The sequence below is a fragment of the Sceloporus undulatus genome, chromosome 4 (assembly GCF_019175285.1).
Source record: "Sceloporus undulatus isolate JIND9_A2432 ecotype Alabama chromosome 4, SceUnd_v1.1, whole genome shotgun sequence".
Taxonomy (NCBI): domain Eukaryota; kingdom Metazoa; phylum Chordata; class Lepidosauria; order Squamata; family Phrynosomatidae; genus Sceloporus; species Sceloporus undulatus.
This window is the reverse complement of record NC_056525.1, coordinates 126,533,436-126,548,211: the sequence shown is the minus strand read 5'-3', so window position 1 is coordinate 126,548,211 and position 14,776 is coordinate 126,533,436. Positions and strand designations below refer to the sequence as shown.

Genomic DNA, 14,776 nt, shown 5'->3' with positions numbered 1-14,776 from the left:
CTGCCTCACTGCCACCATCACCCCCATCCAGGAAATGTAGATCTAGAAGTCTGGCCACCCAAACAGTAATCATAATGAAAATTAAGTTTTTATGTGCTCTCTAGAATCATAAGTGTTTATCTCACTAGGAAAAAAGGTGGAAGCAAAGCGAGATGCTCCCGTCAATATCTCATGATTTGGCAACACTGCAAATATCCCACAATATCCCGTGAATAAAAAGGAATTATAGTGCCGCTTTTTATTCATGGGAAAATCCCAGTGTGATAAACTCCATCGAGTTAATTAAAAATAACCCAAGTGTGTGTCACAGAAAAGCAGAACAGATTCTAATACAAGACCACATTACTGGATAGAGAACACAGATAAAACTAAACTTTCACCTCCCTGGCCCTGATTACTTTGCTACAACTCCATAGAGAATACACTTGGTTTGCAGATTAGACTTTAAAACTTGGCACATTTTAATGTTCACTCCTGTGCCAACACAGTCCAAATACCATCTTAATTCCTTTGCCAACACAGTCCAAATACCATCAGAAGTCCCCAGGGCCAGTGTTAGGATAAATAGCATTCTGGTTAGCCTTGCAGAGCCATCTAGAGGGTTTAGGGTGCCCAAGGCAGGCGTGATATTGTGACTTTGAGGGTCCTTCTGCTGGCACATACAAGAACCCATGCCTGTATATACAAAGCTGGAGACCTCATGTGAAAATTTTCACTTGCAGTTCCTCCTTGCTCTAGAATTAAAGGGAAATTATAGGTGTGCTTCTTTTATCTTTCTTACACAAAGAAAAAGACTCTTCTGGAATACCTTCTCCCTATTCCAAACCTGCTTGTGTTAATTTAGCTGTTTCGGCCTTATCCTATCTTTCTTTGGTAAAGAATATTTGGAATATTCTCATGGGCGGGTTACAAACGGCCCTCAAGGGGCCGTTTTTCCGCCGCCACCATTCGCTGCGGAGGGAAGCTCCAGCGGCCAGACCGCGAGGCTTCTCGCCGCAGCGAAAAAGGAGCGCCAAAATGGCGCTCCTTTTCAAAACGCAGAAGTGGTGCTGCGAGGGGCGGAGACACGTCTGGATGTACAGTGTCCAAGACGTCAAAATGGCGGCGCCCATGTGGATGGGCGCCGCCATTTACGACACGCTCTGCGCGTGTTGGGGCGGGGCGGGTTAGGAAGGGGCAACTCTTCCTAACCCTAGGACGCCCCTTCCTAACCCTAACACGCACGGAGTGCGTCGTTAGTGGCGGTGTGTAACCCGCCATGGTGACGAATGCCCAATGGTCCTGTTTCTTTTAAAATCTTATTTCTAGTCCTCAGGTCTGTGAAGAAAACCCTGAGAATGTGTGAATAATTACTGGTGAAATTTCAGGAAATAGTAGGGACACGATGATAGAATGGATACAGGATGAGATTTCAGTGTCTCACAGAGTTCTTTGTTTCTTCATAGTGCTAGCAAAAGCAGACAAAATATAAACAAAATAACCACATATATATAAATTTGCTCCATATATATTATGAAGTAGTAGTAATCAGCTTATCTTGGTAGAGAAGTGTTGTTATTTTTTTTATAGTAAAAGTGGGGAAGGTACACAAATGTTGTTCAGAAAAAGTTTTGTAGTATTTTAGAGAGGAACCATTATATTGTGTTAGAGGTCACTTCAACAGCTTTGTGAAGGAACACATACCATAATCTGCATGCCATAATGGTAAATCTTTCTTTAGTTTTTAGGGCAACATACTCTGGACTGAATCTTGCTCTTTTTTACTACTTTCCTGTCTTCAAGATTTACCCTGCGGAGGGACTTATTTCAATTTCATAAGCACTGCTGCTCTCTCCCTTTCCTATAGGGATTTTTTCTTTCAGTTTGTATTCAGTTTGTTTCCTTTGTGCTGCTGGTACTGCAATTTCCCTAGAGCATTATGTAAATGTGAGTGACAAAGGACAGACAAGTATTAACATGAAGGAAGGCATGAAAGCTCCTTGTCATGTCTCCAGTTGACATGAGCAGGGTCAGCGCTTTCACTATACAACTGGAAATTCCCTTTGCTTCCCTCTGTTAATCACAATTTATTGTTCTCTAGGAAAGCATTACTAGAATTAAGTGAGATTTGTGCCTTGATTATTAGCTTTCTTAGGGCCAAACTACATGTTACATGGGCAACTCTTTGCTCCAGCAGGTCTCTGAACAGTGCACAGAAGAGGAAGAGGGTGCAAGGGGAAAAGGTTAACTATTCTTTAACGAAAGTCCCAAGCTCTTTGATCTTTAATGAAGATATTGCATGACCTTTAAGATGTGGATGTTAGGGCCTCCTCCAGGATCTATATCACTGCTCCCTGTGTTAGATGCTGCTTAGAACATGAGACAAGGCCCTCTCCAAGAGAAAGCCTACAAACCTCTGTTTTAGATGGACTGAAAGTCAGTAGTCAGAATGTTTAAACCAGCAGGGTTCAAAGTTCTTGCCTTCAAGGAACCCATGGTACACCATCTTCACTGTTAGGTAACTCCTGCATATTGAAAAAATTCTGGAGCACATTGTAAGGCACATGCAGTTGATCCTGATTGTTGGTCAAGTCTGTTGGGGCACCTTATTGCTGTGTGTGAGATGAAAGCCCAACCAAGAAAGTATGTGATGGTGCTTGTGGCTGTGCTTTGTAGGGGAGATTGGTAATGCTGAAGACACTGTTTAACAAAGGTGGATCTTCTACCATTGATTCTTTTACTGAAGAAATCTTAATCACCTTCTGGGGAATTCCATGATCTCTCCCAAGCTCCAGCTGAAAAAACACTAGACTAAACATCTGCTATTTGATTAATCACCTGCCTTTGAACTGATGGATTATTAATGCATCACATGTGAATAATAAATCTGAGTATCCTTCAATGTGCTTCAAAATAGACACCTGTTTGAGATAGCCTACAGTTTAATTTTCCAAAGCTACCACTCATCTTTAAGACTTTTCGTTCCCTGTATAGCACTGTAATACTGTGCAGGCCAGCAAAAGTGATTTCAGTGATAAATATGGCTTTATGCTATATAATTTTTTTCTTCTTCTGTATATTCCTTTTTATGCTTTTTGTCTGATCTTGTTTTCTTTTAATGGAAGTCCAGAGAATCTATGTTATTGAGTGGCAATAATAAAACCCTGTTACAGTTCTCAACTGTATAGCATACAATATGGGAATTCAAATGTGCCTCAGACGATAAACAAGTGAGCTCTTATCTCTCAGCTCTATTAATAAGAAATTAAAGTTGGTGTCAATCTATTAATCACAGAAGGCTTGTGTGAACCTGTCTAGCAGAGAAGGTGGGGAACAGGAAAGCCACATGGACAGAAGTGGAGGTGAACTGGTTCAGAAAAGGGCTGCAGAAGAAAGACCTTTCAAGAAAGGCAATGAAGGAGTGGGCTTTGCAGATGGGGTGAAGGTAGTCTTCTAGACAGAGGAAAGCAAAGGAGAAAAGCACATGTCAGATTAATGAGGGCTTAGCTTCTCCTAATCCTAAAATCAAAACAAAATACAAGTATGGATGTAGCAGCAGGGGTACTAATCTGTGATTGGTGAGCAACCTTTGACCATCCAGATGCTTTGGCATACAGTTCCCATCAGCCAGCCCATCAAGCACGGCCAGTGGTAAGGGGACTCATTGGCCATAATGTCTGGATGGAAAAATGCTTCCCATCTCTACTTCAAATTTAAAATTAACATTTGAAAGGATTATGTTACATCATATAGCTGGTAATGAGTGGTTTTGGGTCAGAGGAAGCAGCTGAGAAGCAGTGGGGGACTGCATGAGCTTTTAATTTACAAATTAGACACTAGCTGTTGGGAAAGATGACTAGAACTTGGCTGTATTGAAACCTTACATAGGGTAACCCCCCCCCCCCCAAAAGCACAAAAAGAAAGAAAGATGGGTGAGGAAGGCAGGAATCCTTGCATGGACTTCTGTCCTATGAAAATGTGGAGAGGGATAAAATAAGCCATAAACTGTTTCAGGAAAACTCTTCCTCCTCCTCCTCCTCCTCTCTCTCTCTGTTTTTAACTTGAAAAGCTTACAGTAAGCAGACTGATGGAGAATCTGCTGATACATGCCATTTGAGGGAAATCTGAGACAGATGAATCCATGGGTCTAATATTGCCCAAGGGCGTATCCACACTACATAATTAAAGCGTTTGACATCACTTTAACTGCCATGACTCCATCCTGGGGAATCCTGGGATTTTGAGTTTGGTGGGGCACCAGCGCTCTCTGACAGACAAGGCTGAATACCTCACCAAACTACATATCCCTAGATTCCACAGGATGGAGTCATGGCAGTTAAAGTGGTGTCAAACCTCTTCATGTCTGCAGTGTGGAAAAGCAGCAAGAAACAATTTTATCATTTGTGTTCAATGGGTCTGTGATAATGGTTTATCCCATCATCTAGTCATCCCAGATGAGAAGTATAGCCTCTCCTTCAGTTAAATGAAGGGGTAATGATGTGATGGGTTAGGTTACATTTACAGGGAGTCACCATCACAGTAGGAGCATCGTGGAGGAACAACGTAGGAGATCACAAGAAACCAATGAAGATGATCAATTTGGGCTGAAGTGTGGAAGCTTTGAGATGCTTCCTAGATGAGAGGTTATCAAAACATGGGGGCAGTGAAGTACAAGAGGGACTTGTGACTTGAGAGACTTTGAGATTGATGGAGAAGTAGGGGTGCTGCCTGCCTTACCATCACTAAGGAAGCTTGGCTGTAGGCTGGACAAAGAAGTCCAGACTTCCAGCTTTCCATGAACATTCAAAGACCCAGAACAATGTCTGTATTGTGAGTAGATTAGGAATGTTCAGTTAGTAATATTAGGGTTTATGTTTCTTCCTAACTTCGTATGATTTAATATAACTTAAATTATTTAGTAACTTAGTAATTATTCCTCAGCCTGAAGGAAGGTGCCTTCATGTACAAGATATCCTTTTACTGATGTACGATTGCCTGCTTAGAATAAAAGCTTTCCTTAAAAGATCTCATCTTTTCCACTCATAGCATCACAGAATCATAGAACTGGAAGAGACCACAAGGGCCAGACCAACCCTCTGCCATGCAGGAGCTCACAAAGCACCCCTGACAGATGGCCATCCAGTCTCTGTATAAAGACCTCCAAAGGAGACTCCACCATCCTCCAAGGGAGTGCATTCTACTGTAGAACAGCTCTTACTGTCAGGAAGTTCCTCCCAATGTTGAGGTGGAATCTCTTTTCCTGTAGCTTGCATCCATTGTTCCGGGTCCTGCTGTTCTCTGGAGCAGCAGAAAATAAGCTTGATCCATCCTCTTTCTTCATGTACTCTTGCTTAGAGTGTGTGTGTGTGTGTGTGTGTGTGTGTGTGTGTGTTGGATTGTCATTTCCCACTGAAGGGGAGGGAAAAGCTCTGCAGTCAGAGGTAGAAAAAGTGCAAGTCAAGCCCCTCAGTAACTTCCTACCAAGTTACTGAGTCGTGTGGGGTGTATTAGTGGGTGGATAGATCAGGGACGTAGCTAGGATTTTGGGAAGGGGGGGGTCCAGACTAAGTGCCACCATTATAATGGGGCTTGAGTGCGGCAGCGCAGCAACACACACCATTCATTTTTCTAATGGAAAGGGGGGGTCCGGACCCCAAGAACCCCCCCCCCCTTGGCTTACGTCCCTGATAGATAGAATTTGCATTCCCCTCGCCTTCTCAAAAGCAGGAGACGAGGCCAGCAGTTACATGGCACAGTGGAGAACCTTGAGAGTGTGAAATCAGTGAAAAGGAAAGTTGTGTGCAGTATCTTTTTTACTTCTCCTGTCTCCCTGTTCCTACTTTTTGTGAAGATTGGGGACAGGTTAGGAGAAGGGGGCATGTGAGGGAGCCTGCCTTATTTCTACGTCAGGACCTGCATTGTGTGTGCACATACAGGAGGGTTGCAGCCATTGTTTTCCTTCTCATTGTGCGTTTTGTCTCCAAGTGCTCAGTTCTCTACTCCTGGAAAGGAGGGTGGAGGAGAGTTGACCATGGGTGTGAGAACCTCTGTTTTCCCTGTGCTTGGTACCTTGGAAGAAATGCAAAAGCTGCAGTCATGCAGAATTGTTTCTGTGTTGCTTCCTTGTATAACTTCTGAAGTGGGGAGGTTCCTTCATGTGCAGGAGAGTCTGTGCATGGAAATGCGGCTTGTACTACTTTAGTGGGGAATTCCCCCCCCCCATTCAGGGGTGTGTTGTGTGGGGGAGGAGGGGAGATGGTGCTGAGACTGCCAGCTTGCTTGCAAAAGGGAGTGGTGGCTGGCAGCATTTAACTCTGTGTGTGTGCGCAAAGATCGGTTTTCCCTCATTCTACCTAGCAGGAAAGCTTAGGTGCTAGTGGGCACTTCTTTCTGCTTGGCTTCTCTCAGTCTCTTCTCTCAGGAGATTATCACACCGGCAATATCGTGCAATAACATGAAGGTTTATCACACAATGTTGCACGATGTTGTGATTATCCTGTGAATTAAAGAGGACTTCTAGTACTGCTTTTTTATTCACAGGGATTTTTCATGAATAAAAAGTGGTGCAGAATTCCTCTTTTTCATGGATAATCATGGGATAATCTCGACATCATTGATAATCTTCACATTATCGCGTGATATTTTATGGGAGCAACTGCTATGCTCCTGTCTTTTTTTGCTGGTGTGATAATTGCCTAAGAGTGGCAAAAGCAGGTGAGTGCATTTTGCCAGCCTCTCTTGTTCAGCCTGGGTGGGTGGCAGCTAGATAGAGTTTGGGGACCTCTCTCCTACTCAAGAGTTCATTATTGGGCCTTAGTCCCTGGTATGTTGTTCTGAATTTCAGTTTAAGACACTCAAGGTGTCTAACTCATTTAAAACAGTTCTAAGTTAAAACCATATAAAAGTTTAAAAAACAATTAAGTAATTCAAACAATTAAAACATTACATTATTAAAATTTTAAAATGTTCAAGTTTCGTTAAAAAAAAAACAAAACAGACCCATATCAATATTGTGAAGGCCTGGTGGCATAAGATTTTTTATCTGATTCCAAACAGAAAGCAAAGATCTGTCTCTCTAGGGAGGGAGTTCCAGAGCTTGTGGAAGCAGCCATTGTTCTTGTTCCCACCAAAGCCACCAGAGTGGTTAGTGGGACAGAGGATGGGCCTTTCTGTGGTCTCATACTCTGAGGGTCCTTCAAATAGCTTGGACCCAAGCCATATAGGGATTTTGTTTGACCACAAACACCAATCTAAAAGATCTCTTCACTGGCTTGCCTATTCGCTTCCGAGCATAATACAAGGTGTTGTAATTACCTATAACGCCCTACAAGTGCTTGGGCCCGAGTTTACTTAAAGGACCGCATCTCCCAATAATAATCCGCCCCCGCACTCTCAGAACAACCTGGAAGAACTGCTCGAATCCCTACTTCGAGATATGTTTACTACTTCTCAGAGGCCTTTTCAGTAACGGCCCCCAAGCATTGAATAGTCTTCCCCGAGGAGCTCGTCTCATTACCTACCTCTTGAACGTTGTTAAAAAAGAGACTTAAACTTTTCTCTTTACACAAGCAATTTACCCATGGTTCACTGAAGTTATGTTCGATCCCCTTTTCTCCTCTCCACTTACATACCACCTATGAATTGGATTTTAATTGTATATTGTAATTAATGTAATGTGGTTTTAATTTTATTTTGTTTTAAATGATTTACTATGTACTTTGATCACTGTGGAAAGCGTATAGAAAATAAATAATAATATATAATAATAATAATAATAATATAATAATATAATTAATAGTGTTAAAATCAGCACTTTGAATTGTGCCTAAGGCTCATTGTGTGTTAATCACAAAGGCTAATTTCAAAACCGAGGGGTATTTACTAAATTTTGTATTCCAGTCGCCTATCCATTACTTTACTTCAGCCCTGTGCCCAAAGCCTTGAAGCCTTTATGGCTTGGCAATGATGTTGGTTTTATTACAAAGTCTGACCTCATTACAGCAAACTATATTGTCTGGCAAATACAGTGGTCCCTGAGAGCACAGAATCAAAAGACACCAACCAAGTAAAACAAGCAAGCAAGCAAACAAAAAGCCTGACTACACTGCATTACACGGGGAGGTATGATATGTTTTTCATCTGCCAGAAAGATCAATCTGAAAGCCCTGCCTTGATTTTCATCCCTTGCAACACACTCACTCTAATCCTTTACACTAACTGAAGTGGAAGGGAGAATAATGCAGAAGCCACTGATCTATAGCTGTGTGAGGCAAGTGGGGTTTGTAGCTATTGATAGCTGCTGTTGTTAACTGACATGCATTTCAAAAGCCCTTTTCATGTGCCTCAGTGAAGAATATATCTGCAGTGAGTTCAAAGCATCTCTTTTAGACTACCAGATACAAACAGAAAGAGTGATTTCATTGCTATATGTGTGGACAGTTCCCTTCTGCCTTTTTGCCATTTCTTTTGAACAACCTAGACACAAATGTAATTGGATCCAACCCCTTTTGAGCATTCCTCTCTGAAGAATCAATTCCACCCAGGGGATCCTCTTGTGTTGCTTACATTCTTAAGGTATTTACAGAAGAATGTTCTCCAAAGATACCTGCATCTCCCAGTTGCACCAGCACCTGGATGATAACAATTTGTTATATAAACTGATCAAGAATTTCAGCACAAAGGGAACATTCAGGCTTTGGAGTTCCACACTACTTTGAATATGTGGCTTATTCTGTCATTAATAGATAGACAGGGAGAGCTCTTGACTGAGCTGTTTGTTTTTTCTGACTCAGGACAGAATCACAAGTTGCAGTCTCCTCCGCCCCCCCCCCCCCCCCTGCTCCATTGTATCTTTTAAAGTCTAAATAGACATATCCCATGCTGTGCAATTAGGTGTTATTCCTCAGTTCCACTGGCAGAATCATGGAATATATATATATATATATATATATACACACACACACACACACACACACACACACACACACATACATATATATCCCCCCCGCTCTTTTCCCAGGACTTGGACTCAGAGCAGCTTCACAGCATTAAAAAACAAACAAACAAACAAACAAACAAACAGTACAATTAAAAACATTTAAAAATAAAAAGATGACGTACATTAAAAAGAATGATTAAACTAGTCTAACATTCCAGTCTGTCCCTATAATAATTCCTTAAATGCCTGTTTGAACAGGTAGGAAAGCCATCAAGGAGGGAGCCATTCTTATCTCCCTGGGCAGGGAGTTCCAGAGTCTAGGGGCAGCCACCGAGAAGGCCCTCTCTTGCGTCCCTACCAACCGTGTTTGTGATGGTGTTGGGATGGAGAGAAGGGCTTCTCCAGAGGATCATACCAGGAGAAACAGTCTGTCAAATAGTGTGGACCTGAGCCATGTAGGGCTTTGTAGGTTATAACCAGTACCTTGAATTGTGCCCAGAAACAAACTGGCAGCCAATGAAGCTGTTTCAACAGGGGAGTTGTATGGTCTCTGTAATCTGCCCCTGTTAACAGCCTGGCAGCAGCTCGTTGAATCAGTTGAATTTTCTGAATAGGCAGTCCTATGTAGGGCCCATTACAGTAGTCCAAACAGGATGTAACCAAGGCATGTACCACCGTGGCCAGATCTGGCTTCTCAAGGAATGGGAGCAGTTGACGCACAAGTTTTAAATGTGCAAAAGCACTCCTGGTCACAGCAGAGACCTGGGCCTCCAAGTTCAAAGCTGAGTTCAAGATTACCCCCAAACTGTGAACCTGTGTCTTCAGGGGGAGTGTGATCCCATCTAACACAGGCTGGATCCCTATTCCCTGATCTGCCTTCCGACTGATCAGGAGAACCTCTGTCTTGTCTGGATTAAGTTTCAACTTGTTTGCCCTCATCCAGTCCATTACTGAAGACAGACACTGGTTAAGGACCAGGACAGCCTCCTTGGATTGAGGTGGGAAGGAGTAGTAGAGTTGAATGTCATCTGCATATTGATGACATCACACCCCAAAACTCTGGACAACCCCTTTCCCAGAGGTTTCATATATATGTTAAACAGCATAGGGGACAACACAGAAGCCTGAGGGACCCCACAGATCAATGGCCAGGAGATTGAACAGGAGTCCCCCAGCACCACCTTCTGGGTTTGCCCCTCCAGGAAGGAACTGAGCCATTGTAGAACAGTACCTCCAAGCCTCATCCCAGAGAGGCGGTCCAGAAGGATGCCATGATCGATGGTATCAAAAGCCGCTGAGAGGTCCCGGAGGACCTACAGGGACACACTCCCCCTGGCTAGTTCCCTGCGTAGGTCATCCACCAAGGCGACCAAGGCTGTCCCTGTTCCATAGCCAGGCCTGAAACCAGATTGAAATGGATCTAGATAATCCGTTTCATCCAGAAATCCCTGGAGTTGGTAAGCCACCACACGTTCCAGAACCTTGCCCAGAAATGGTAGGTTACACACTAGCTGATAGTTATTCATTATTGTGGGATCCAATGATGACTTTTTTTAACAGAGGCCTCACAACAGCCTCCTTTAGGTAGGATGGAATTTTACTTTGTTGTAGGGAGGCATTGATTACCTCCTTTACCCACTAAGCCTGTTTAATAAGCCAAGAAGGACAAGGGTCCATGTCACATGTGGTGGCTCTACCTTTCCAAGGATTCTGTCCACATCATCAGGCTGCACAAGTTGAAAAGTATCCATTAATACTGGACCGGCAGGAGCCAAGGTTACATCCACTGACACAGTATTAACTGTAGCATCCAATTCGGACTGAATCTGAATGATTTTATCTGCAAATTCTTCACAGCGAGCCTTTGAGTGGTCTGCATTTTCTACTTGAGGGTGAGTGTGTAAAAGACCCTGACCACTTGGAACAGTTCTGCTGGCCGGTTCCTTGCAGATGCAATGCTGGCAGCAAAAAATAATTTCTTTGCTGCCTGCATTGCCATAGAGTAGGCTTTCAAATAGGCTCAAGCCCATATTCGATCAGATCCACTCCGAGTCTTCTGCCAACGTTGCTCTAGTCTCCGCCTCATTCACTTCATCAGCATCAAATCCCTAGAGAACCAGGGGGCTGGTTTGGCTCCACTCCATGAGAGGGGACGCTCAGGAGCGATTGTGTCCACCGCTTTGGCTATTTCCCCATTCCAAAGGCTGGCTAGGGCTTCAACAGAATCGCCTGCCAAGGTGACAGGAAACTCCCCAAGAGCCCTCAGGAATCCATCCGGATCCATCAGCCTCCTGGGGCGGACCATCCTAATCGGTCCCCCACCCCTGCAGAGGTTCTGAGTCCCAGTAAGTCTAAACCTGACCAAATAATGAACTATCTATGATAATGGAACTTTGGAGAGTTCCACCACACCAAGATCATCATCATCTCACCCAGCACAAAAAAACAAGGTCCAGAGTGTGCCCAACAGCATGAGTAGGGTCAGATACTACTTGGGATAGACCCATGGTTGTCATGGAGTCCATGAAGTCCCGAGCCACTCCTGAAAGGGAACTCCCAGCATGGATGTTGAAGTCCCCTAGCACTAATAGACATGGAGATTCCAACACCAACCTCGAGACCACCCCAGTCAGCTCAGGAAGGGAGACTGCTGTACAGTGGGGTGGGCGGTACTTTCTGTCTCAGCTACCCAATTTTAAATAAACACATTTAAAACCCATAGATTGTGTGAGGGGGCATCTGGTCAGGGGGATGGAATCATGATATACCACTGTAACTCCACCTCCTTGCCCTCCAGATCTCGCCTGATGCTGCACAGAGAAACCCGGTGGGCAAAGCTGAGATAGATTGACTCCTCCATCCTCATCCAACCAGGTCTCTGTTATACATGCCAGGTCAGCTTGTTCTTCCAGGATCAGGTCCTGAATGGCAGCTGTTTTACCATTCATTGACCTGGCATTCAGCAGCAGTAGCTTCAACCCAGGGAGACTGTCATCAAGGCTATCCATACTATTTAGACTGGGAGACAGCTTGAGGACCATAAGCACCCTCTTGAGCTCCCCTCTTCCTTGGTGTTTTAATTGTCTCCTTTCTCCGTATCTACCTCTGCCTTGAATGACACCAATGGCTGTCTCCTGACTCTGTATATGCCCATCTCCCTTAGGACAAAACATGCTTCCTATTAAATTGACAGGAACAGGAAAAGAAAAACAAAACAAAAAAGGACAGGTAGCTAATAAATCTGGATGTTGTCTGGTGAGTTTCCAGTAGAAGTCTCAGCTTTATACCTCAGGCAGGCAAGGCAACTCTGCTGGATGAAACTGTCAGGATATAGCAGAGCAAACTGAAGTATCCTGGAAGTTGTTCCCAGCTTCTGTGTAGCAGTGCGGTTGTCTTCCAGAAAGGATACAGGTCACTGGGAACTGTCCGACCTCACCCAGGCCTTGGATGATAAACGACAGACAAGTGGAGCTCCCAAACAGTGCTTATCTTTATTTACAAGTGTGCTAACCGCAAACCAATTATCCAGCGACTTGCCCTGTGCCATGACCCCATGCCATATGAAGGCATTTGTGATGGGGCCTTTTCTTTTGAGGCACCCCATCTCTGGAGCTCTCTCAATTTGCTTTGCAGTGCCAAGTGTAAGCCCTTTAATTTGCCCAGGTATAGTTTTGGTTTGTGCTTTTATGGTGGATTTCAACCACCTGCTGTGATTTATTTGTTTTTTTAAAGCTGATTTTTGTGTAGCATTTTAATGTTTTATCTGCAAGCTGCTGTTGAAACCATATGTGAAGTGTGGCTGACAGATGTTTTAAATAACAATAAATAAAAGAGTAACAAAAAGGATCCCTTTAACATCCATGCTGTTGAAATTTATTTGTACACATGTAAGTGGTTTGTACAAATAGCTGAACAGCATGCCAGCCTCTCCCTCAGGCTGTCTGTGAATCCAATTGCTAATCATAGTGCCACTATCTACTCTGGTAAACTTCTGGTTTGAATTCCATCTTTTTATCCCTTGTTTACTTTTGCTTCACTCTTTGTCTTGGTCTCTTTCTGTCGTTATGTGTGAATGTGAGGGGTGTGCATGTGTGTGTGTGTGTGTGTATGCAAGGTGTGTCAGTTATCAAAAACAAGTCTGTCCCAAGAACATGAGTGTCCATGGAAGTTCGAGCTGTATGTTAATTTCTCAATTGATTCATCTATGTCACAACTGAAACAAGCCAAGTTACTACTTCTTTAAATCTTGAAAATAAATCTGTACAGTCCCTTTTAAAAAGTTAAACTCCTCATGAGATCCCAGTGGAAAGTAGTTGTGGCTATCATTCTAATGAAAGAACACATGTGGATGATGTAGATGTCTCACCTGTTGTGAATATGGTGGAAGTGAACCCACTCCTTACAGCATCCTGGGCTGCTTGCAGGCGCACTGTATATTCTGTGTTTTCTGAAAGCCCTTCTAGGCGGATCCAAGTGTCCTCTGCATCCACAATCAGCTCCTGGACAAAGCCATTAAACAAGATGGGAAACAAAGAGATCAGCAGGGGAGAAGTATGTGGAGGAATATAAGGAATCAGGAAGTAGAATGTGGAAGTTATTATTATTATTATTATTATTATTATTAGGATTTTAGTCTTGAGTTTACAATGTATCAGGTAGGAATTTGGCTTTGACAAAAAAAGACAGGATTATTGGGAAAACAAGCCACATCACTGAAGATGCTACTTCCTATAACAGTCAGAACAGATAGCGTGGGCTTCTTAATTTCTATAAAGATCATGAAGCAGGGCATATGTTTCTCCAGTCCACCTCCTGCCTAGGGGAGAGGTTGCCTCCTGCATGCTTTAGTGGGGGAACTGCTTTGTGCCACATACCAGTGAACTTGAAATTTTTGTAGGAATTTAAAGTCCTACAAAATGTTCAAGCTCCCTGGTTTGAGCAATGATGAGATTTCCCTGCTGAAGCCCTGTGGGAAGCAACCCCTCCCCTAGACAAGAGATGGATTTGGGAAACATACAGTCTGCTTCATGAGCTTTATACAAATTAAGAAGCACACACTATCATTTGTAAGTAAAAAGTGGTTCCTTGAGTTCTTTATGGAGGCTCTGCATTCCTTGGATTTCTTTCTCTTTCTCTGTGCCCACCACTGAAGTTCTATGAGACTGTGCTGGTCTGACAAGCTTGTAGAAAAGCTCCTAATAAGAAATATATTTTGGTGCTGCATTACACAGTCTGACCAATAATCTGAGTTCAAATTGGCAACAGAGTTAGGAGATTATTGCATTGCCCTTTCCCATCATTTCCTCCTGAGCTAGGCACAGGATGTAAACTTTTAAACTTTTTTAAACTAGTCACCCACTGTCTCCATTGAAATATAAGAGTTTATCGCACCGCGATGGATTGGGGATGGAACAAAAGGGGGCGGAAACGAGTGCAGAACGAGTGGGGGACACATTTTACTGCACACAGAAGTCTCCATTCCATTCCCTTCCCTTCCATCCCCCATCCATCCCACAGGAGGCAATTTTTGAGAACGCTTGCTGAACAGTTCTCAAAAATCGCCTCCTGTAGAACGGATGGGGGATGGAGCAGAAGGGAAGGGAAGGGAAGGGAAGGGAAGGGAACGGGGAGTTACTGTGTGCGGTAAAATGCACCCCCCCCACTCATTCCAGCCCCATCCCAGCCTCTTTTGTAATGCACATGCCCCATTCCAGGGGCCTTCATAGTTTCTATTACCCTCACTAGTCATCCTTCTGTGTCTCATTCCTGTCCTTCTGTCATGGACTCTCAGGTCTATGGGCCATATATAGGCCTCCGCATAGTAGAAATGATCCCTGAACCCTTGCATTGGGTGTGCCA

The 14,776-nt window shown here is 43.6% G+C and overlaps 1 protein-coding gene across 1 annotated transcript in view; it reads right to left on the bottom strand.

Annotated features, from left to right (window-relative positions):
* TNR (tenascin R) overlaps positions 1–14,776 on the bottom strand; it is a 262,076-nt gene that overhangs the window by 13,513 nt on the left and 233,787 nt on the right. Inside the window, exon 17 of the mRNA XM_042465868.1 lies at positions 13,284–13,416. Coding sequence (XP_042321802.1) covers positions 13,284–13,416 — 133 coding nt within the window. The remainder of the gene's footprint in view (positions 1–13,283; positions 13,417–14,776) is intronic.